General features: G+C 39.7%; 1 protein-coding gene across 1 annotated transcript in view; it reads left to right on the top strand.

Moving 5' to 3' along the window:
• Positions 1-26,088, top strand: part of LOC139739146 (uncharacterized) — a 51,648-nt gene extending 25,560 nt beyond the window's left edge. The window contains exons 3-5 of the mRNA XM_071649762.1: positions 1,402-1,694; positions 16,108-16,201; positions 22,055-26,088. Of these exons, the coding sequence (XP_071505863.1) occupies positions 1,402-1,694; positions 16,108-16,201; positions 22,055-22,989 (1,322 nt within the window). The 3' untranslated portion in view covers positions 22,990-26,088. The remainder of the gene's footprint in view (positions 1-1,401; positions 1,695-16,107; positions 16,202-22,054) is intronic.
• Positions 26,089-26,303: the final 215 nt, after the last annotated feature.

Here is a 26,303-nt window from a genome sequence, read left to right as displayed (position 1 = left end):
TAGTGATAATGATATGTAGGCCATACTGTAGGCTGAACTGGTACTTGGTAAACTGATTCACATATCACTAATAAATGTTTGTGATACTGAGAGGCAACTTCACTTTGTGAAAGATTGTTTTAATGTGAGTCCAGTGCTGGAGACTGTTTGTGTGTGGGTGTGTGTGTGTGGGGGGTGGGAGTGGGAGTGTATTATGGATTGGTATTGCAGCTACTGCTTGTACTGGTGTGAAAGAAAAATTCGTGATTTTGCTGCCCAAGATTATGATGAAGAAAAGTGAGAGAAAATAGGGACTTTCATATGTTGATGCAGACATTTTGTGTGTATGATTATGAGGGATACAGTGAGGGATATTACAGTTCTTTACATGTGTCTTCTACTGTGATAGGGAAATATGAACTATTCATCAACAAATACCAACTCTACAAAAGTTGAAGCAACGTCCTAGTTGTTGATTAACGCTGGAATAGTTTTGAGCGGCTGGTCAACAAATCATAGATATGGGAGATCACTTGCTTATGAATGCGGCGATGACATATTCGTTGGCAGATTAACATCATCAAGAAAGACTGGGAGCTTCTGGTTGGCAGTGTACGCTGGTGCCTCCATCACGATCTCACATCAGAAGCTGTGTTAACCATTAACACTCGCAGAGAGGGAGGAGCTGGGTAGAACCCTCTGGTCCTGGCCTTCTAATCTTCTTTCCAAATATCTTACCTGTCCAAAATACTCAGTGCTGGTTAATTTTAGACATGGGGGAGTGTATGGGCAGTCTTTCATCAAACACTGGATGAATAGTGGTGTCAATAGGGTTCAAGTTTGAGTAAGGGAATGGGGTGATAACATTAGCAGATTTTATCCCTGTGAAGGTTTCCTTCAAGAGATGACTCCACAGGAGCTTGCACTATACAGTCATTGTCTCCTCCATCCCCTTCTCTCCCCTTGCCCCCCCCCCCCCCCCCCCCTCCGCCTTTTTCTCCCATATTTTAAGTCATTCATGGCAGGAAGAAAAGAACTTTGGAATTCCCTGAAAATGGAAGTTTGTTTTTTGACTTAGTATCCCTTATTCAAACATAGAGGAGGTTGACCTACAGTAAACAGTAACCGGCTCCTGTGATATGTTCATGGGAGGGAAGTACACACTGGTTACAATATCCCCCACCAGTGTGCTTTATTATATGCCCAGATCTTGGTAAAAGTTTGTGTGTGGAAACAAGATTATTGTATGCCTAAATGGGAGTAAAAGGTGGCTGCATGCAAAATAAAAGCAGTGGATGAATTTTGAGCTTGATGTGGTAATAGTATTTGACAGATGTAATGATTTAAGGAAAGAGGGAAGTGTGTGCAACACTGACTAAACCTACTTTTATCTCTTTCCTCTCTCTGTTTCTGATTGTACAGGACCAAAACCAAAGATGGATGACCACTCCCGCATTATTCCTCCGCCCATCCCAAACCCAGGCCATCCCTTCACTGACAGGCTGACTGAGTTCACTCACAACTTTCCAGGCAGCCGCTCATCATCCTGTGCCATCCGTGGAATGCGACCCAACCCCCTGAATTCCTCTACCAATACCTACATGCAGCAAGGTAGGTTTAATCTCAAGGCAGATTCACACACAAGCGTTTTAGGATCGCAGTGCAAATATCAGTTTTATTTGGAGCTATTCACACATGGCAGAAAGCAAAGAACTGTGCATAAGCAATGACTGGAGCGTGACCTAAGACACTCTCACCCCAGGTCTAGTGCAGCAAATTCCATCATTGGATTTAACATACTGGATTCCCTTTTTATTTGAGGACCATTCTTACAAACTGATATATGCACTGTAAAGATGGATATTTTCACATGAGTATTTTGTTTTTGTTGTTCTCTGCCAGCTAAGATATTTTCGTGTGAGTTTGATTTTGCATAATTAAGATTATCAAGACTTAATCACATGTGGTGTTCTTTTTCACTAGTTTCTGGTCATGCAAAATGTGCAAAAATGTCTACCTTTCCGGTATCATGTTGAGGGGGTTCCCAAAATATGGAAGTAGACTGTTTTGTTTTTTTTTTTTTGTCCATACATCTGGAATTATCAGTTTTTGCATCATGTTGCAAATATCATTTTTAAGTGTTTAATTCTGTTATGTTTGTGAAGAGGGTTTCTTCCTAATTTTCGCAACACTAAACGTAGTCTGTTTTCATGTGGTTTATAAACTTAGATGTGAGCATCCTAAATTCAATTATTTTTCAAGTGAAGAAACCTCCAAGGGCCAATGTTTTGGAAATACAGGAAGGACTGCCATGGTTAATGCAATTGCAGTAACCATAGAAATAGCTAAGGTACTCATAATCGATAGAGTACACCCAAGCTGACACCGTAGTTACTGCAGTTACTGTTAGCTGTAAGGTGCGATAATGCTGCCTTTTATTGTAAACAATTGACTGTGCGAGATTCATGGTACAACAGTCAGTTCAGCAATATTAAGGAGTGTTACAATACTTCTCATACATCATTGTACTCTAAAGCAAGTAGTATTTGCAGCATGAAATTTTTCATGAATTGGAGCTGACAGCATTTTTCGTGGCATGTGATTGTTGGAAATAGTCTCTTGCATTCAGTGCATCCAGTGTAAACAAGGACTTTTGTTAGAATTCACATGAAAATTACTTGTTTTACAGTATTGTAAATGGGTGTAGGGTTATACTGGAGGAAAGCTTTGTCTTAACAATCTTACGGTGCATTTATTCCCTTGTTTTAAATTTATTCCCTCATTGCATGGATTTTGTTTTTAAAGCATATCAAGTCGTACTCGGAACCATGTGTAAGCAGATATGTGTATGAACAAACACTTGTGTAAAGGGCAATGAGAAAAGACAGCATAGAATAACTTGTTTTCTGACAGCTAGTCTTTTGTGATGAAGATGGAAACATTAACAAGGTACTGTCTGCCTGCCGAGGGAAGACAATTCCACCGATGAGACACAGAGTACCGTAATAGCTTCGAGCAGTGTTCTTGCAAGAGTGCGGCAACTGTGTGATGATAAGGGGGAGAGAGAAAAAAAAAGGGGGGGGTTGCTCAGAGAGCCTGGCTATCCAGCAACATGAATCCATACACTCATGTGCTCATTATGCAAGAGAGAGTCACTCTGAACGGCCGGTCATTGACACAAGAGAAAGGGAACCGTCCCGGTATCTTATTTGTTAAGGTTAAGAGGGACGGGGGAATGTTGGCTAGAGGTGTCTGTTGCATGGCAGAACACAGAGGTAGCTATTTGTACGTAAAAAGAGTCAGGAAGCCTCTAAACTCTATGTGTGGTAGCAAGAGAGAAATGACAGTTATTTCTTCAAAGAAGCTTGTGGTGAAGGAATCAATGACAATATTGCACCAATGGCAAACACAATTCTACCAAAACGATTGCAATATCTTTTATACCTGCCAACTTTTTGTTTAATGGTTTAAATTAAGCATGAATAGAATGGGTTTGCAGGGGGGGGGGGGGAGAAACAGTTCATCTATAACTTACATTCTATTTATTTTGGATGTTCAAAATCTATTGCACAATGATGAGTATTACTATGAGATGAAACAAAAATAAGGCTTTACACAAAATACTGAAACAAAACGATTGTTGATCAAAGTAAACACATGGCAGACCAGAAATCAATATGAGTACTGGTATGTGAAAGGAGGACAGTGAAAATAAGACAATGACGTTGCAAAGGCAAATGCTGATTAAAGTAAAGTATTGTATTTCAAGAAAGCTACAATGTGATTCCAAGAGTATTGGACAAGGCTGACTAATAGTTTGAATTGCCTGGATAAAAACAAAACATAAAGTTTTTTTGTTTTGTTTTTCATACTAGAGTCTGTTTTGTATGTATATTGCCAATAGCGAAAATCAATGGCAATCGTTAGACACAAGCTTGGGAAAGTTAGCGCAAGCTGCATTTCCGCTTTACAGCTTCCACGCTGGGCTTTCTTACTTGCGGTTGCTGGGGAGCTAGTAGCTATCTTGTCCTCCTCCAATCTTGTGTAGGGATAGAACTTTGCAGTTTGTATTATCCCAGTGGCTGGAGTTTGAACCAATTACACGAAACAAAGGTGTCATGCTGTCTACCTGGTTTCCAGTAACACCGTTTGTTATCCCTCCCCCCCCCCCCCCCCCCCCCCCCCCCACTAATTCAAACTGAATTGGTGTGGCTTTCATTTTGACTGGCTACCTTACATGATCCAGCTCAGTCAAAGTTTCCTTTTGAACAAGAATATATAAGACAAACAAACACAAATTGGACATGAGAAGACGAGACAAGAAAAACACAACTTGAAATCAAATACAGTGAACCTCACGGTGCTGGGGAATGAAGTACTGCTATTACTGTGCATCCAGTGGTTTTGTTGTTGTTTTTTGTGCGTGTGTTTGTTTGTATTTTTCCTTCCGCAAAATATGTGGGAAAAACTTGAGGTACACTGAATTAAGAAATAAGAGTGAGAAATGCACTGTCTGGAAAGAGATGAAAAATTTTTTGAAGCAATGACAAAGCCATTGGGATCACAGTACAACTAATCAAGAGGGATGAAAAAACGATTCAAATCACTGTATAGATTCTTTTGTATACCGCCCAACCGCTACAGTATGATTTGGGCGGCGGAGTTTAACTACATGACCGCCGATAAATCGCGTACCACACATGTACTATAGATAGTTTGTACTGTGGGTGGATGCATAGCTACCACTGCACTCTGTAACTCAAGACTTTTGACTGACGTGGCACAGAGGATTTGGATGCACCTCCTTTCAAGAATTTACATTCAAATCATGGTTTTCGATGTGTCATGTGAACAGTTCACTCATTCTTATCACCAATTATAATCATCTTTCTGATCTTAATTCCAATTCATAACAATTTTTCCCTTGTGTGTAACCACTGCTAGTGTCGTGTGATAATGAAATACAAAGTTCAATGCCTAGCTCACAGTCATCACATCATCATTGTATGTCTGGAAGTGATAGCTATTTGTAGCATTTGATTTATACCATGATGAGAAAGAGCATTATGATTTATTTAGACATATGATCTCTTTGTTTGTCTTTTTTTCCACTGAGAGGGAGAAGAGGGGGTTTTCAAAAAAAAACTTTGCAAAAGTTTTCATGCGCATCAGGTTACTGTAATCCATGTTCCCTAACATTTGAAATTTGCCTCATCTCTGACCTTTTCATGCACCCAACATGATCTTGGCACCCACCTCCCAGAAAGAGGAACAGGGGTTTTTCCAATGTCAGAGCCTGTTAGGATAACGTGGGTTAAATTCTTCTGTGCTACGTTTGCTTCAGCTGACTTCAAGCCATGCATGAATGGATGTAAATGACACGATGTTAGCAACAACATTATGGGCCCTGCAAGTGTGTAATTCCATGCATTGCTTTAAACGGGGGTGAATTGTCTTAGAGATTGGCATGTGGCCAAACTAGATCTTCGGACTTTTTTGTTAGCGTCCCAACGTACTGGCATGCTTCCAGGCTTGCACGTTTACAGTAAGTCTAGTTCTGCACCATGAAGTTTATCCTTGTTACTATCATTATGAGATAAAGTGCAAAATGGAGTTTTCGAAAAAATGTTGATGATCTCCTCTGCCAGTACTTTGATATGATGATCTCCAGTCCTCTCTGATCGTGCTTTCATTTTTTCATCTCACCCATCCTCCAGTGAAAATAAAAAGACAGTGTGGTCTATACCCTTCTGATTTGTTTGTTACAGTAGGTCATGAAAAGAAAGCAAGTTGTTGGGGGGTTTCATCTTATAGAGTTGTATGTCATTAATAGATTGGGCATCTTGTAAAGTTTTGTTGCTCCCAATGTATTGGAATCCTCCCCCTCCATTTTTCCTGTATTTTCATGAGTCCCTTGTGGGGGTTTGTGTTTCTTTTTCAAACTGATATGCCATGGTGATTCTTCTTTGGGCATAAATCACCAAGTGAAGATGGAAGTTGCTTCTCCTCCTCTGGCCACTATCTTCTGTCCCTTCGGCCGCTCTCACAAGAGGGCCGTACATCTTCCGCAAGAGACAGTGAGCGTCAGAACATATTGTCTCCGCAGGGCAATTTGCCGGGCGCTTGCCTACCCTTTGGCCCGACCCTGGCAGTGGCAACAAGCGAGTAATTTTCGTCTTTTGTGTCAGGCATGGCCCCTCTCATCGTCGCGGCTGAGGAGACAGGCAGGAGATTAGCCCCAAACTCCTGGACCCATGCCTTTATTCCTTTCTTTCTCTTACTCCTTCTCTTGCAGAATTGCATACTTGACTGCACAATCACATACTAAGGCCTGACGATTTCTCACCCTACCCTCCAACGGCCATCTCTTCCCCTCTTCTCCAATCTCCACCAACTGCCCCCCCCCCCCATCTCAAACACAAAAGCGACCGGAAATGGACTCCAGTGCCATTCATGCCATAGCCGTCCATTCTCCAAAAAATCCTTTATGGCTGTTTGATTGTGTTTTATTGTATATGTGTTTATGAGTGTGAATGCATCATTCCGAGGGAAATAATTGTGATATTTGCATTGCTTTGAATTTTGTGCCAAGCTACTTTTAAACCCATTAGACATCTGGAGTAGGCTGTATTAGAATGAAGAGGAGCCAAAGGTATTGTTTAGTACACAGGATGTCTTGACAATCCAGACAGGAAAATATTCATCATTTCAGTTTTTTGAGAGAAAGGGTAAATCAGGGAGGAGAAAAACACCCAGGGAAAGAGGAAATAATTAACTGAAAGCATACAAGTGCTGAAATGGGCTATTTTATCTGATTAATAGTCTTATTTGTAGGCTGAATTTATGTGAAAAGTGCCTTTGACAATACTTTTTGGACAAACACTTCCTGTTGACAAAAATGTTGGTGCTCATTTAAACCAGTACCCAGGATTAAATGCAAGAGAGAGAGAGAGAGGGAGAGAATGCAATGGCCTGTAGTTTTGACACTCTGATTAATGACAAGTGAGCTGGATACATGTATCTGGGATATCTTGTGAAGTGGGATTTAAAAAAAGACTGTAGTTACATAACTTGACATTTAATTGCTGACAGTGATCACATAGGGGGAAGATGTTTAAGTTGTACCACATTTGTATGATCTTGTCTTTCCAAAAGCCTTTTATCTTAAGGCAAAACTCAAATAGGATCTATGAGTGGGTGGAATGTTTGAATATTCCACATATACAATTAATGTTTGCTTCATCAGTTTTGAAGTGGTGTGTAGGCTACAAACAATTAGATCTTAATCTGGTATAAGTGATGGTGAGGTGTGATGAGAAATGTGCAGTGCAATTCTCCTGACACTACTGACGAAGAAAACCACAAGTAAAAAGTGCATCGCTTTTTATAGATTTCAGTCTCCTATGTAGTGGTAATGATTTCTTTATCCTGTTAGTTCTCATTACGTGATGCTCAGTCTTTTGCTCTGTACTTTCCAGGTCCAATCTACGATTTGCTGCCTTTCTCGAAACAATAATCTTTCTGAACAACATAGTGCAATGACTTGTGTGTGTCTCTTCCCTAATCTTTCTCCCTCATTCTCCTCCTCCTCCTCCTCCCACACACACACACACACACACACACATACACACACACACACACACACACACACACACACACAAATGCACACTTTTTTCGTCAAAATTCTGGTAACAATTACAGGGCCCTTGCCATGCAAAGGCAAATGAAGCATGGACAAGTGCGAAGAGGGATAAACTTGGCGTGCTTATTTCAGCGGTCATTAATGACAAGCCTAGTTGAGGCAGAAGTGATGGAAATGGATTTTAAATGCTAGGCAAGTAAAGTAGGAGAGAAAGTCTATACCAGAACATGCAAAAAGGCATGACTAGACTTGAGCAGGACACATTAGGTCATTATAGCACATTGGGGTATGGCACAGCATCCTATTCTGGGATAACCTTTGCCAGTTGATCTTGTGAAAGACATCCATTTTACCATTATTTTTACTACGGTATGTCTATGCGCATCTGGATTGTACTTTTCATGGTGCATTCAACTTGTAATTGCTTTAGCTCTTGTAGATTTGATTGTTGTGTTAAGTGATGACTTTGGAATATTGAAGGAGAAGAGAAGTGACTGACTGACAAGAGACCTGGCATCAAACCATTTTAACTCCTGGATGACTTTTCTTTAAACAGGTCCTACCTTACACGAACAGGTAAAGACAACACCGGTGGTGGTACAGTGTTTGGGTAGAGGGAATGATAGACAGTTTAACCCATTGAGGACGGTTTGATTTTGCTACAATACGCATTTCCCATAGACGCTTGCCCGAGTATACTCGGGACTCATCCTCAATGGGTTAAAGGTCCTGTTTATCTTTGGGAGCAATGATGTAAAAAATGTTCAAGATATCACTGTTGATGCATATGTGTAGGTCAGTTGTATCACAAAACGTCCTACCATATAAGATTTTTGCAATAAAGCCTAAAATATAAGGAGATATCATTATTTTTCTCATTAAACCATAACTGTAGACGGTTTAGTCTGGAAACATTCTTATTATAACTACTGTTCACATTTTGTATAATTAACAATTCTAAACATCGACTATACTGGTTCAAATTTTTACATTGGTTGTTTCTATATTAGGCGGGTTGTTTTGTTTTTTCCAAACTGAAGTCATATTTTCATTTAATGCTGTCTGTTTAATAAGTCTTTAAAAAAACTAATACCAGTGCACTGATGTCATGTCATGAAACATGTATTTCCCAGAATTGCTTACTTGGCTCAGATATCATAATGTTAAAATGTGCACACACATTTTATGTTATATGCTGATATGAAACACACAAAAGACTATCAAAGACAGAGATAAAGTCATATATTAAGTAGCCTTTGTTGATTCTGTGGACAGTGACATTAAAGATGAAGGGTGGAGTCCAGTAGGGGTCTCCTGTAAGGGGTCAAGGACACTCTCTTCTAGCTTTGAGGGAGTGCAAAGACCCTAACCTTCTGCCCCTAATCCATTCATTTGTTTGACAGAGAATCATTAAGTGCTTCCAGATCAAGGTAGTTCTCTGGGGTATGTGCAGAAAAAAAAAAAATTCAAATTAGCACCAGGAGTTCTATTAATTTGTTTTTCTTTGAAAGACCCTGCTGCCTGAATTTATGAAAGTTCTTGAGTGTTACCAAGGAGGTTCGAGAAATGGAGTCACAACAGTCTTATTCGCTTTGATCCCGTGCTCGAAGCTGCCACTCAAAAATATTTGATGTATGTGTCAAACTGGATCTGCTGCTCAGATGCGAAGACAATTGACTCGTGTCTCATTGCATAATCACCAGCCACTTTCCATGGAAGATATGTCTTTGTGATGGTAATTACTTTTCGCTATCCCTACTTACAAACCATGGGCGGTAGACAATGGTAAAGGCACAGGGGTGCGCGAATAGAAATTGCTCAAATACTGCTGAAATAGATACATGTATCAAAATTATTAGACTGTACGTGTCTGTATGCTAATCTGACATATTAATTTATAAAGAACTATACTTGAAGATGATACCTTATTAGTTTCATTTGGTGGAAATAAGGAGAAAAGTGATAAAACTGGCTTTCCATGAGGGTACTTTCACAAAATACAGCTCAGATTTACACTTTTGCACATATTTTCGAACAGAATTGACTGTTGTTTTATATGCTTTATCATTAGGTGAAATTACATTGCATTTGATAAATAAATGAGCAGCACATACCCGATATTATGTTAGCATTAAAAATGAATCTTCAGATTGCTCAGAAAGATGGCGGCTTCAAGCATCGAACATCAAAGGCACAAATGCACGTGTGGAATTCTTTTGTCCGTCCATGGAAAACTGACAGCTGATTGAATAATTATAGTCAGGTGTAACTCCATTTCTTGAACCTCCTTGGTATTACATTAGAGTTGTGGTATCTCTGAGATGTATAAGATATATGTTCCTTATTCCACAGCACATTAGACTTTGTATAATCCACTATTCTGAAGGAAATAAAAACAATTCATCTTCTTTTCGTTCCATTGTGTGTGATATCACTCAAGCTATCCATGCATGCTAAAAGTAATAATTTTGCAGTGAAAATCGATGAAAACTTTAAACAGACAACCCTGAACTCTTGAGTAGATCACTGATTGTCCCCTCCAGGGCCAAGCTTACTGGCTGTCAATAACTCTCTCCTTCCATGTAACAAACCCAGCTGATGACTGCAGGAGCTAGTCTCTGTCTCAGTCCTCTTTACTCCCAACAAACGTCCAATTACCACATTTACCACATTTTCAGTAATAGCACCATTTCTGTCTCTTCGATGGATTATAGAGTGAGAAGTCGTCAACAAAGTTTTAAACAGGGATAGTTCTAAGAAATTACAAATGGGTTAAGGAGTGGTATTAATTCTGACTGTAGATGCACTTAGCTACCCTGACCAGCCCTGACCATGACCAAGTCCACCATGTTGTCAGCACCTTTTGAGGCAGCAGTGCCCTGCATCCCAGAATCCAGTGTGATGATGAGTAGGACAGGTCCACTGCTCCTCCATCAGATGGGAATTTCATGTGAATTTTATTTATGGTAGGCAGCAAGTATCAAGCAAAATTCTTGGAACATGGCAATGCAAGTACATATACCAAATACTGGTAAAAAGTGTCCAGAAGATGAAGGATAAAATGTTGGTTTGAAGCTGTGGCCCTGACATTTATTGCACTTGTCCTCTCAGGTAGCATGCTTGCTGACATTTAGCAGTGCTGTTTAACATGCCTTTTGTGAGCATGTACAGTTGGATCTTTGTGGCTTGAAGTGGGGGGGGGGGGGGGGATACCTTGTCAGAATGGAGCAATGCATTATTAGTGTGCTTGTCTGGTGTCTGTGTGATACGTATTGAAAGCTGAAATATATCTGAAAGCTATGATGCCTAGGCCTGTCTAATGTAGGCTATAAGTTTTTCTTTTAATACTTTGCAAACTCTACGTGGATATTCAAGAACAGTGTATAGGCCTAATTTGTTGTTACATTTGATCTCAGGTACACGTTATGATATCACCTGAGGAAGAAATTTGCTAAACTACCGAGTATATTCTTTGTGGTGTCTTTTGGTCAGTTAATTCAAGCAAGATTAATTCCTTATGGAATTCTAAGTGATGGTTTACATACTAATGTCAGATTTTAACCAAATATTACGTGGTGTAAATTTGCATATTTTGAGAAGGGGGAGGGGATAGGAGAGAGAGACAGATAGAGCATGCTCAGTCCTGCCTTCCTAAAGCTTCAGTAGCTCATGGCAAAGCATTTCAATCTGTGCATGAAGAAAGAGTTTGTATACATGTATGGTAAAATGTGTTAATGAAGCAGTGCCCACAAACGTCTGGTTTCCTGGTAAGACTACCCCCAACCTTGCAGAGATACTTGGTAGTGGCTTTCACTGGCATGGCTGTTAACCTTATGAAGGTATTAAAGTGAAGAGAGTGGTGGGGATTTTATAAGATATGACTAAATTACTGTCTTCTCCCTTTAAAGAGCAAATCAGGTTCAGACCAAAGTACTGGTGTCCATGAGGTGTGTTAAAGCAAGATTAACAAAGAAAAAGAAGATATGATTGAACTACTGGTGTCCATGAGGTGTGTTAAAGCAAGATTAACAAAGAAAAAGAAGATATGATTGAACAAGATATATTGATACAATTGTTAAACCATTGCTGCGAGGAATTGGGTGGTCCCTGCACTAAGTCTATTGGACATTACCATCTCTGAGAGTCAGCCAGTTTAAGAGAAGCAGTCTTTCATGAGAGAAAATCAAAGATGCCGTCATCTTCCCAGGTAATTTTGTTCTCTTTAACACCAATCTGTGACTCTGGGAAATTGAACAAATTTCAACTCCACTAGAGAGTTGAACATTTGTTGTGAGAGAAACAAACATGTTGGAGATGGCTAGGGTTTGTTGAAAACAACAAATAAAAATATCTCACATTGATTATAGTGATCCCTGTTAACTCACATTCATTCTCTGCTAAGGTTTATTGAGTCTCATTCTCCTTCTTTCTCTCTCTACATAATGTGAGGCAATGAAGATCTGAGTGCCATTTTTAGATTGAGGAATGATTAATGAGTGTGTATTAATGGCGGCTTTCGTCTCGTTCTGTTGTGTTCCAGGGAATGCTATTTCAATAATCGAGGAATTTGGTCATGCCTCATTTGAGCTGAATAAATCAGTCCAAGGCAAGGGAAATGAATGGAAGTATCTAAGAGAAAATAATGGGGGAAGAAACAAATCCATACAGTGTGGATGCTATTAGTCCGCTGAACTTGATAGCTAGAGGCTTCTCCTACGACTGAAAAACTGCAAACAGCTGGTCCTAGAATGATTCGTGCAATTGAGGGCAATGCCCTGGTAGGTGGTGTCAGGGAACACGTGGGAAGAACAAGGAATGCTGGGAAGGGGACTGTTGTTTGAAAGCACAGACTAGGGAATCTGTTGTGTGGTGAGATAGAAGAGCAGAAAACATTCAATGTACATGTAGCTTGTTTTATCTCAAAAATCCTATGGCTGTGGATGAGAACATGTGTACATCTTTACAACTTGCATGATAGGTAACATTCCTACTAGAGATTTCAAAGTATATATATATTTACTGGATGTACACGTTGTAGAATGTATGCTCATCAACGGTACAAATAATCAAATGAGTCATATTTCATATCTTATGCAAGAGATATGATGTTCATGTGATTTTGTCTTCAGTGGATAAGAGCCATCCATTTTTTCATTTCTGCAGCTGTCAGACTGCTGGAGAATGAACATACCCATCACAGCGGATCATGTTATCTGTGGGGGGAAAATGAGAAGCTGCCTCCACAAGTGTTGACTTGTAATACTAGGCAGCTGTGTAGTAATTGTTTCTGGTGTACCATGTCTCTCCAGTATGTGTGGACTCTAGCAAAACATTGTTTTTCCTGCTGCTGGAGTGATGTCATTGTACCTGTATGGAGGCTTGGTTGGAAAACATCAAAATATGTATCATGCTGCGTAAACAAGACAAAGCTGTGTACTGCTTCACTATCAACTACTCTGCAAATGGATTTCATGAGCAAACGTGCTAGTGCCTTTGGTTGTTCAAACAAACTTTTGTTAGATAGCTTTTGTGGTAAAGCTGGGGGGAGGATTGAATTTAGAATTTGTCATTGTTTTTGTAATCCATTGCATGAAAAAAAAAGAGCATAAAGAGATACATGTTGTATTGACAAACAAACCAATGAAGGTAGCAAAATCAGAGTTGCATTTTTCTCTGCGCAGCTTCTCGTTTTTCTGCTCGTCCTCTGGTGAGCGTGGTGCGACCATCCTCTTGGCCAACGAGGGCTATCGAATGTCGTTCCATTTTAATGGCTTATTCAATAAGATGAATAATGCAGTGTAATTGGAGGTAGACAACCTACCATCACAAATGTGAAAATGTCATCTCTCCGGGATCAAATTTCACTCCCAACTTGAATTTTAACTTTCCGGAGATTTTTACATCTCTCCCACTCTCTCTTGTCTCTCTGGTCTAATTGTCAAGGTTTGCCTTACTCCAGACACTGCCATCCAGCAGAGAGAATAAGGGATTGAATTTCAGTCGAACTGCAAATTGTGTAACATTCTGTTCTGGCATGGTAAAATGATTTGCATGTCGTGTGTTACTGGCTGAAGCTATTTGTGTCGAGGAGAATTTCAGCATCAAATTTGCAATGTGAAGACTGCATGTAATCATTGGTGTCCATGTTCGCTCTGTTATTTTTGCCATACCCCCTTCACTTGGAAATACAAAGATAGAAGGAAAAATAGAATAGCATAAGGCATTTTTTTTGGTTTCCTTTCAAACTCCTGTGTTTCTCACGCAATTAATTTGTGATAATTAATGACACACACACAAAATAATTTCTCTGGCATTGCTAACACCTTCATCAGATCTTTTGCATCTTGCACATAAGATACATGGTGGTTATCAGTAGTACGTACATGCCAGAATTATGACGGAAAGCCTGACGAAGAAAAGAGAAGACATACATTGTATTGACATCTCGCCTATCCATGATAAAATGCGAAAACCACAATTTCAATTTTACAATAATTGGAAAGGAATCACCTGAGAGTATTCATTGGGACAAAAGGACTGAAATGTTTGCTGTTGGGATTAACAAGACTGGGTATAATTTTGTTTTTGTAATGAATGCCTTTGCCTGTGTTTCCTCCTTGAATCTCACTTATGAAATATTTTAATGATTGGTTTTCTCTTAAAGCTCTTCTGAGTTGTGTTTGAGGTTTGACTTTGTAAGATTAGAAAGGCCTTTTCAGGTAGATCTTCCAAACTTGGAGAATAGTCAAGTGATTGATATTTGACAAGTCGTTATGGTGCTCACATTGCCCACTTAAATTTGTTCAAAGCAACCAATAAATTTCATTTTCAGCTGTCAGCAGAAAATAGTCACTTTTGTTACATGAATGCAAAGCAATTATTTATTTATTTTTTGCGTGTTGACAAAACAACATTTTTTCCCATTTTATTTCATTGAGAATGGAAGTGATGATACTGAATGCTGTTTTACTGCTCCGCTAATTGCTGGGCGAGTAAAATGATGACAGGTTACTTATTTCATGCAAACTCACCAATTGGTTGGTGTTGTCAGGATACGTGGGAGCTCCAGCTTGTCAGCCATTATTGAACAGGTGTTTTATTATTATCATTTTGTTTAAAGTAGAACTGTAGTTATACCCTGTTGACACCAAAGGCCTGGGCCAAGCCTTGGCTGCCCGCCCCCCCCCCCCCCCCCCCCCCCCCCAATTTTGTGAGCTTCTTCCAAGAAATTGGGAGGCAGGCAAGTCTTACTATCTCAATCCTGGCATGTTTTCAAAACAACAGTCATATATGCATGCATGTTATCAGTACGCAAGCAACTGATAAAAAAGGTGATAATGGCGTAATGAACTTGAATTATGGTACTGAGCCATGGCTGATCCCCTGTGATGGTATACCAACAAATTGAAAAATTGTGTGACTCAGTCTTAGCCGAGCTGTGGCCAAAACTACAATATACCTCCAGAAATGGTCCCAAATTTGGCTGCAGCTTGGCCTCGCAATACTATTTACACCATATTTGAGCCATGCAGCCTGAACTTGGACCGTGTAAACAGGGTTTTATTGTTGTTGTTTTTTTCTGTATGATCCCAAGTGATATAATTCTCATAACAGCAAGTCCAACATGGGTTTGGACATGGCAAGAAGTACAAGAGACTTCAAAGAATGAGCAAATGTAAATGAAGCATGTCTATCTGTAGTGCTTCAATCAATTAGGACTGATCATCCACAGTCTAGGAGCAAACCTCTGAGTTACAATGCAGGGAGACATAGGGGAGAAGCAGTTATCGACTTGTGAGCACAATTAGTCTTCCCTTCAGCTGTCCTTTCATAATTATTGATTTTTGAAAATGTAGCCATAGAAAATGCTCCAGTCCATACAGTAACCATAGTAAGATGAAATTAGGAAAGAAGGGTGGGGGGGGGGGGGGGGGGGGGATGCAATGTCTTTGAGGAGAAGGAAAGAATTGAGGAGATGCAAACAACCGAGGGACATACGTTGGTGGGAGATTGTGGTGGGTTCTATTGATTCTGGAAGGTCATTGACACATTGTTAACAGCACACATTTCTCCTCTCCATTTCTCTATTGGATACATTAGCTTCCTTCCCCAGCCCAACACCCACACCCACTTTTGCAGGCTGTCATTCTTGGCCTGGATGTTTGCCAGTCAAGTTGCACAAATGACACAATGGTATTTGATTTTCCCCAAGTGAGAGATGGTGTTTGGACAGAATGCAGATTAATTCTCATTTTTAGACTTTTTTGAGTTTAATGAAATTGATGATCAATCATGCTTTGAGAAAAGCTTTTTGTTGTGTGAGTTTTTCTTCTTTAAGAAGGTTCAGTCATACAACTTGAACTCTTTGTCTCTTGTTTCTTTCTCCCCCCCCCCCCCCCCAAAAAAAAAAGAATAGGCCTACATATTATACTGACAGAATGGTGGGTATCACTATTTACAATTTGGTGATTTGTTCCAATGAACAGGTTAAGAAATCAGGAGAAGTGCTAGCTTGTGTGATCAGGCAAGCAAAGTTCACAGTCTACATGGTGAACTGGCTATTAGCAGATATCAGCCATGGTAAAAAAAAAGTTTTGATCATCATTTTCATGTGGAAATCACATTTAAGAACTATCTAGTTTTGAGGAAGCACATTTCTTTATATTCATTAAGTATCATCTGTCCCAGAGGACTTGTGTTCATGTGAACATGGCCATCCAATGTGTGCTCACCTAAAACCCTACGAAGAGATTTTCTCTATCTACAAGTGACTTGCAGTTGGTGTGAGGCGAAAGCTGACAGTCTGGAAGGTAGACTATTTTGTCCCTCTCCCCATGACCTGATGAGGACACTTTTGTCCACAGGATGGCCAGTGACAAGAGGGGTGGGATAAGACTTTCTTCTTTAACCCCCCTCCCCCCCTCCCCCACCCAGCTGGTGTGAAAATAGGTACGGCAATGAATGGAAGTTTTTCTCCCCAGGATGGGTGTTTTAATTGCAAATTGCAGGGTCAGCCAGAAAGTGGTAACAGTTTGACCCACATAGGTGCTAGTCTACCTCCAAATAGGCCTGGTTTCACTGCTCTTTGTAATTTCCCCTTTATTGAATTAATTTTAATGTTTGAAACACATTTTTCAGATATCAAATGTGGCTATGGAGTTTTGATTATCAAGCACATGTGTGAATTGCTGGTAAATGAGAGGTCACTGTTGTAAAAACTGTACATACAGCAAAATGATATAGATGTGTTAAATTTGTGTGCTTACCTACAGGTAAAGACTATTCTTTGTAGTTCCGAAACCTGACAAGGTTGTTTCTTCTAATCAACAATGGCCTTGTACAGTAAATACACAATTGCTCTTGATATAAGATAGGTTCACACAACAGTTCTAATCTTACAGATTAACTCAAAGTTTTAAATTTTGATGATTAGCTTGCAGTTTAGCACCATGAGGAGGCACTCTAGGGTTTAGAAATATTTGAGATTGGTTGATGAATAGAACCACGAGACATCTTGGGTTTTACGCTCTATCCACGAGCTGCGGGGGATCCCCACTTATTGGTTCATATTGTGTGGACATGATAATCGACTAACTTGAAAACTTGCGTGACCCATGTGAATGCTATTCCTCCTTAACTTCCGGGTCAACCTCCAGTGCGTGTTGTACAAATACTGTATTGTCACACAATATAGGGTTATTGCTAATGCTGCATGTGTGTATTCTTCTGGTCCTGTGTTTTAATCATTGAGCAGGACTCTTGTTAAAATTCAGTCTTATAGATGAGGTTCTTGTGGATGTGCATTGTAGTTTAAATCTACAAGCAAATCATCAAAGTCAAAAACTTTGAGTTAATCTGAAGACTAGAAATTTAGTGTGAACCTAAGTATACTGTAAAGGAATAAATATTCACGGCACTAAATTTTCACAAATTGGAGCCGACGGCCTTTTGCGACATGAAATTTTTGCAAATTGCCACTGGCGTTCAATGCATACAGTGTAGACAAACAATTTTGCATGCTTTTCAATTTTATGAATCATGACTCTCGCAAAATTCACAAAATTGAAAAATGCAAGCGAAAATTTCTCGTTTTACAGGAGTCTTCTGATGAGATAGATATGAGAAATTTCTCTAATTTTACCAAATTGTTTTTCCTTAACAGTTGATGTTTCACCCTTTTCATATACCAGTAGATGGAATTAAGATATCTACATTAATTCCCAAATAATTCCCCCAATAAAAAGACAATGTTGAATATCTCAAGTAGTTATTACAGTGGGATTTAGAAATATACACTAAAATGTGAGGTAAGGATTATAGTGTACTCTTCATGAAGAATATTAGACATATGCCTGTAGCATCTTTGAGAAAGATGTGTGGGAGGCTATTAATCAATTGTTCAAGTGGAACCACACACTTCTTCCATTCAAACTGAGGAATGAAGTAGCTATTAAGAAGCTTATCTGGACTCAAGGAGGCCATTTTATCCTTTCTGGCCAAAGTGCATTTGAAATAATTCTGAAACCCATGGGAGAGAAGTACACTGCACTACTGCCACGATGGAGGCCTTCTGAGAAAGCATGTGTATACAGCTCGTGCCTGTGTGTGTGTGTGTGCGCGCGTGTGTGTGTGTGTGTGTGTCACTCAATGAAAAAATGAATTATTCATGAGTTGCCTGGTGGGCATGTGATATTTGCATAATGATTGGCAGTGGACCTTCCACTTCCGCCCCTTCTGAGGGGAAGTGACGGCTCAAAGAAGTGTGTGATATTTGTATGGGTGGGTGTAAGGCTTCAGCAGGATAAAACGGAGTTACGGGAACATGCCTGTGTTGTAGTTGGCACTATGGGGGTGTTATTTATCTTGAGAATGTCTTGTTGGCAGTCACAGGACAGCGACATCCTATTGTCTCCTGGGTTTTACCTTGTCCCACTTCCTTCCTATTACCCCTCCGGATGTGAGTGATAATGGATCGATCCATGCGTGACTGGCTGTCACAGGCTGTGTGTCTAACACACACACATGCTATGTGCCTTACAAGCTTGCTCCATTGTATTATTTGCACTCTCTTTCTCCCTCTCTCTCTCTCTCCTTTGATGTGGCAATACTGGTGTTTTCTTGGAAAGGTGATGAAGTCACTTGGCTGGTATGTTGGGTCAGAGTGAATTGCAGGAAGGAAGACATGGGGAGGACAGTATCAGCTGTGCTTTCCTTTTTATCTCCTGGCCCAGTGACTTGTGCTCAAAGTATGTCCCCTACATGGTGATATGCATTACAATGTAGATATGTGTTATGCTCTGCTGCACTCACAATTTGATCTATTTGTTGAACCATGGACTATGCAGTAGGGTCCATGATTGAACGCTCACGAGGATAACAATCATCAGAACAGACTAAGTTTCTCGATATGCCCAATTCTAATATGTGGAAGAAAGTGAATGCTTACTTGTAATGCATTGTACAAGTGCTTGTTAGAGTTTCCTTGTTCCAGTTTAATTTCCCAAAGATTTGTGTATTTACCCACCTTTCTTCCCTCACTACACTTTTGCATTAGTGGCATCAAGGAAATGTGTAGGGCTGTGAGATGTTAAGATTGGCTAGTATGGAGCAGCATAATAATTCATCATGTTAACTGCACACCAGTGAGCTGAATAATTGGCTTTAAAGCCTGAATATTTTGTTTAGAAGTCACTAGAAGAAAGATATTACAACAAAATAGTGTATCTTTAACATATTCATTTAAGCATACATGATCCTATGAGTATGAATTTTCACCTGCCATATATGCATGAATTGTGTACTCAACTCCTTGTGACTACAGTTTCTCTTTTTAGGGTGGTGGTGGTGAGGGGGGCAACATGATGGAATCATAAAACATTACTCTGGCTATGTGTGGTATGTGTATGTGCATGTAGGCCTACCTATATGTGTGGTGGTGGTGGTGTTGGTGGGGGGAGTTTGTATTTGAGGTAGGCCTACTTAAAGATGTCTTCTGAAAGAAATTGAGGATGCAAGGGCAAAAATCTCTTGGCTCTCCCCTACCCCCAAACTGCTTTTGCAGCAATATGATACAGTATTCAACAAGGATGTGAAATGGATCTCTGTCAGGCCATTAAGCTAGAAGATTCCTATCTTCTGGGAATTTACTGTTTCATGTTGGCTCACATCCAGCAGATTACACACAGCCACCAGCCCCAGCCAGGCCCACAGAAACATGGAGAGACAGGAGATTGTTGTTTTATACAACTGTATCTCTTTCTGTCCCAGAAGTTGTTCTTACATTGTTCACCCAAAAATCTATAGACTATAAGTTATGGTGTATCAGCACTCTTTTTTTTATATGTGGTTTAAGGTAAAGTATTGATATAGGCCTAATTGTATTATCCAGGTAGGATTTCTCACTGCAGAATTAAACCATGGCATTTGTGTGTCCATCTATTCCTCCACGTGCTGATGAGGAACCTGAGTGTAGGGAAAATCCCTTATTAAAGTTTCAATCAGATCCTGAACCAAATGGCAGGAGTGCAATATCCTGAGATGTGATACCAGGTATCTCTCTGCCCACATGCCAAGGAAATTCACTCTGAGATTTCCTTTAAAGGCAATAGCCCTCTTTTAAATTCCTTAGTCAGATCTCATCAGCATCATATTGATGCTACAGGTAAAAGTTGGCATGCATCCATCCTGCCTCTAGACACCTCCTTATGCTGTAAAATAGCAGTAACTTCATTAGCTACTCAAGACAGTTGCTGGACAGCTTTGATGAAACCCTCAAAATCTTCACATGTTTCTTTTGTGTTTATACAATTACTCAACTACTGACCTATGTCAACATCATAATGACAAGGGGTCCTTAACAAGATGTAATCATCTTTTATTTTCAGATTGTTGATGATAGAAGAAGTGCTGTACAGGGGAATCCCAATATAACGAGGTTTTTCGGGTCCGGCTAATTTTTTCTTGTTATATCTGGACACACCCATAAATGCACACTGTAGGAACATGTCCCACTACGGTAGGGTTGCATATGTAGTACAGCGTGCTACGGATGTATGGGAAAATGGAAAATATGACGCTTGTTGTCAAATATCATAGAATTGACAGTTATGTTGCATTCAGGACCTGCCTTTCGTTAAAGCATTTTAATTATTCTCCACATCGTCTACCCATAGTCTGTGTGTCATGTCAAGTGCAGTATACGACATAGTGTTGTAGGGTGCATAGTATTGATAATTTAAGAAAATAATGTCTTTAGCAAATTTATTGGAGGGATAATCTAGATTGATAATGTGTTCAATGAAAGAAATAAAAATGAATTACCCTCATTTGATACATCTTATGCACAGCAGCAAGACACGCATTGCGGGATCCATATGTTCATGAGAATCATGCATCACTTTTCTGAGTTTATGATGCAATGATGCCACCAAAGTTTCAAATTAACGTATGTAATGGTTGATAGTTGGGACCCAATGATTGACCTCATTACAGTGCACTCTCACTGTATCCAACATTACTTTGACAGGTCTTCCCTGCATTGGTTATAAAGTCCAATTGACTCAGTTTCCTTGTTACTTGTGAACATGTAATGAAAATGCAAAACATATTAATTGAGTCATTTATGGGGTAGCAATATGCAAACGTGTGCAAAGGCTTGGTAGAATGCCTGTCGCAAGACTTATGGCTGCCAAAGCAGTTTACTTTGCCTTGCCATCCCAAGACCTTTCTGTTTGCCCAGTCCCAACTTTTGGCAGCTGTTGGAATACTATTGGCAGTGACCAGAGCTAAAGAGAAACGTGCCAGTCACAGATTGAGTCGGGTAAAACCATTTGACGTTAGTGTGAAATTACCCACGGATATCCACGCAGTTGAGATTTCTGATGAAATGAAATGTAGTCTCTGCCAAAGGCCATGCTGAACTATGTACTAGTCACTAACTTTCTGTATGTGCAAAGGCAAACAAAATGGAATTAAAAAAAATGAAAACAGCAGCCGAGACAGCTCCATGTTGATTGCAGCGAAGCAGATGTCTACCTTGCAAAATTTACCTGCTGTTGCTGAGTATGGCTTTCAGTTTTAAGGGGTGAAGGTCTAGCCATGGCTTTGCAGATTGAGTGATTGATGAATTCTCGGTGAATCCAGTGCAGTAGATATATATTCATGTAAAGCAGTAAAAAGAATAAAATTTAAGTTTGTTTTTTTTAACCAGTTGTTACAATATAGTTCTTCATATTATTTTAAGAACTATCTGACAAAAAATAATGTACATATTTGTACATTGGATTTTTTGTGGTCCATATATATGCAACAATCAAAACAAATCAAGGATTTAGAGTAAATACTCTTTGTTTCCGTATGTAAATAATGCAATGGCAAAGAAAAACAACATAGAGATTTACCAATTTCTTTCTCTTCATTTTTTTCTCTCTGCAGATAACATTCACCATGGCCAACACCAGATGTCCCCCACCAAGCCCTGGTCTTACTACCAGCCCAGCAGTTTCTACCCTTCCCAGATGTCCAGCAACTCTGTGACAACCACCGTGCCACAGTCTACCACGGACAGCTCCATTATCACTCCAGTCATCAAGATGGAGCCTGGTCTCGCCCCCCATGGACAGTCTGCCCAAAACAGCGCCCTCAACCAGTCATACGGGAAAAGTGATGCCATCTTTCCGGCTTCCAACTCAAGAGGCAGCGAGGTGGCCGACTCGCGTTTTGTGTATCCCGTTGCTACAACATCGTCCATGTCCTTCCCTTCAACATCCATGTCGGTGCTCTCGCCTGGAATAGACTCGAATCGTACATTCTTGCCAATGACCCCAAACCCCTTCCCACTGTCGTCACCAGACCTATTTTCGACCACCCCCAGCACTCCAGTGACCCTCACATCCCCACCCTACCTGCCAAATTCACCCCCCTACCAACTCTACCCTCACCTCTACATGTCGTCGGGCTCATCACAGACATACTACGAGGGCTCGCATCTTCCCATGCTCCCATCCTCAAGATCTGACGACAAGCAAGACTTGAAACCAGACAACAGGCCCAGGGACACGCCCTCAGAGACCATCACACACCTCCCTCAGCCCACGGCCGACTTGTCTGTGACTGTAGCACTGAACTATGGCACCCATCCTCAGGCCAGCATGGAGCTTAACACAGCCCGCACCATGGGACAGAGCATGGCCATGCCCAACACCGGTAGTGGCCTCATGCAGCAACCTCAGCAGCATCGTAACAACAGTCCTGTCACAAATCTCTCCCCCATGCAGCAGAGTTTGGGGCAGATGAACATCAGCACCACAGTAGGTCACATACCATCCATCGATGATACGAGGAAAGAGGACGTGTGGAGACCGTACTGAATGCAAGTCTACCATTGATATGAGACTGTTACTGTTATGAAGTGCTGGTATTTAAAACTGTGGTGTTTTCGTTGACACAACACTGGCTGCTTGCTTTGAACACTTACACCAGAGTATGTACACTCTAGATCAGCGGCTCTAGATGAACAAGTGATGTGCTCACCATTGTGCTCACCTTGTCTGGACCCACAAACTGTTCTATAGGGAGCTGTGGGACAGACTGCTGCTGTTATACATAACACCACCACCAATGTGTAATACTCCAGATTTCATCATTGTCATTCCATTCCATGTAGTCCCACGCATTTACTTGTGTGTGAGCTGTAAGATACTGCTTTTGATGTAGTCATTTTCATTGTCTGGAAATGTAAAGAGAGGATATATCAGATGTTACAATGTGCTTGTGTGGATTATTTTGTACCATTTACTGCAGGTTTAATGATCATTTTACAAGTTGTAGGGCCTGTGAAGTGTTTATACCCTAGACACACATTAAACTTCATAAACACACATTTCACTCATAGAATTCGTAGAGTCACATTACTGCATGATGATAAAGCACTGGGTACATAATAAGTTTATTTGTTCCCTCTGTGTGCACCTGTGACAAAATTCCATAATGGACTTGCAACGCAAATTCTGTGAGAGCATATTCGTCAACTGTCTCATAGTTTAGTTTAGGTAACGGCATCATGCACTTTCAAACTGTCAACATGCATCTTGACTTTAGATTGTTGTTTCTCACTTGTATATCGTACAGTGCATGTCACATAGTTTGTTGATACTGATACATTAATGCCACTCTTGAACGATAGCCATACCTGCTTGCAAGTTACAATCTAATGACCACAGAGATATTCTGTCTGTTTCAATAAGTATTATGTAGCCACACAACCACTGTCACATGTATATTAATACATCAAGTTTCAATATGGCATGCGGAGCAAATTGTATGCTTGTTACACGATCAATGTCTTACTGCCTTCATATTTCTCACTCTCAAAAGCATAGTAGCAGTTTTAAGATAAACTTTGTTTCTGTACATAGATGAATTGGATTCAGTTTCTTTTTGTTTAAGAGTGTAAGAGAACACTACTTAAATACTTCAGTGTTTCTTTTACAGCTTAAGAGATAGCAATGTGACTAAACATACTCTGTGCAATGAATGGCATATTTTTTTTAAAGATGTCTGTCACTACCATAATATATCTATTAATTATTTGTGTGATTATCTCAGTTTGGCTTGTTTGTCATTTGTCATATATTCATTGACAGATGTATTATATCACTCTGTTTTCATAACTTAAAGCATTTTCTCTGACGGAAGATATCTGGTTATCACTTTAGTGGATACAGAAAGAAACAGACAGGAATAAGATATCTATATGGTTGCTTTGACCATGAAAAATAAGTTTTGATTTTTTTCTGTCAGTAATAGTGACTTGGGGCATATTCAGCATCTTGAAAAAGGCCCCCATCATTTTTTTTTCAAAGTGATAGCTGGTGGTTTGAAGATCAGAGTTGTGCTGGGTATGTGTGTAAATATTTCATATGTTGTACCATTGTTGAAGATTCACAAAATTCAGGTTGAAGTGTGGGAGATTTTTTATGAGATATGAAATATTTTGTGTGAAATAAGTGAATATTATGTATATGCAGAGGTAACTCCATCGTCATTGCTGTACGAAAGCAGTGATAATGTGTTTTTTTCCCCCTTTCTTTCTCTAAGACATCTGAAATTTTATTTACCACTTTGTATCATGCCAGTATATCAGTTATTGGTTCCTGCACTATCCATTGTATTAGTGTGATTTGACAATGTTGGTCTAATTGGACCCAATGTAGATAGTTTGCGAGTTGAAAACTCGATATCTTTCATTTTCTTTCTTATTTTGACAGCTTTCATGTGGAAAGCAAATTGAATGCGTAATGTTTGTTAACGTGCTGACATCCTCAGAAAAATATGCAATGCAGGAAGTCAACAATGCAAAAGCATGATGCAACCTTTATAACAAAAACTCCTGGCAGTTTCTGTTCTTCATCATATATTCAGTTTGGTCAGAGTTGCAGTGAATTGTTGAGGCCAAGGCTTTTGAGTGAGTGCAGTACAATGCCGTGTGGGACGCAAGTTATTGTCATTTTTTAACAAATGAATATAATGGTTGGGCTACTTCAAATCAAATATATCATAAGGATATTCACGAAATTCATAATTCAGAGGGGTTTTATTTATAATGGGCTGGGGCATATAAAGATTGGTCACACTGAGTTTATTCTTATTAGTAACCCATTTATCCCCTATTTATTGCAGTGCATATAATGCATTGAAAAAGGTGTAGTGAATTCGAAAAAACAGTGAAAATAGATATCATGCGATTCTTTGCTTGTATGGCTCCAAACCTGAAATGATTATGCCCCATTTTGGAAAGATGGTATTTATTGAGATTAACTTCTCTGCAGCTATGTATGCTAAGCCTAACTAAGAAATGCCTCCTTCGCCTGTAGTGATTCAAATGTTATAGAAGGATATGTACTTGTGCATTTGTGTCTTTTACAAACATTCCACTTAATGTATGAGACCCCTATTTTAAGTTGTGCCATTTCCTAAGATGACTGGAAAAAGTAGAAGAATCCTTTAAATGAGCAACAAATGCATCTGTTTCAGCATCAAATGTTTTTGACAATGTAGTGTCAACAATTCAAATGTGAAGAAAATATGAAGTTATTTGTGAAAGTATAATTCTTTTGAACTGTGATCTTGTTCTCAAGTATCTTGTTGTGTTTATATTTATTAAAGGTTGTGCAACTTCAAACATACAGTCCATTGTAAGAATGTATTCCTTATCGGTCGAACATTGTTGACAGTGAAGTTACAAAATAAAGATGCAAAAATATATTGTGTATTGTGACAGACACACTTTGTTTCATCAGAATAATGAATTGTTGTGGATGTGCATTGTGAGGTTGAATTTTATGTAATGTATGCATGGTTATATACACAGATCTTACAGATCTATTTCAGGGACTATATATTTGGTAGTGTCAGGAGAGAGAAACAGAGAGATAAAATGAGAGATACAATATAGGTAGAGGGAGAGAGAGAATGTTTTTTGTTGTTGTTGAAGGGTGTGTATCTACTCTGCATGGGATGGAAAATATTTCCAGCAAGCAAGTGATACTAGAAGAATCTGTGTAATTTGCTCACTGTCGAGTATCGACTAATGCAATGTTGGGGGTATGAGCAGAAGAAAAGTCACAATTATGGTATGAGAGCATTGGTATCCTGCAAAATACGTGTGTGTCTGCTCATGCTC

The sequence above is a fragment of the Diadema antillarum genome, unplaced genomic scaffold (genome assembly GCF_040938485.1).
Source record: "Diadema antillarum isolate AM-2024a unplaced genomic scaffold, OU_Dant_1.0 seq00000783_RagTag, whole genome shotgun sequence".
Classification (NCBI taxonomy): Eukaryota; Metazoa; Echinodermata; class Echinoidea; order Diadematoida; family Diadematidae; genus Diadema; species Diadema antillarum.
This window is presented reverse-complemented; position numbering and strand designations above follow the sequence as displayed.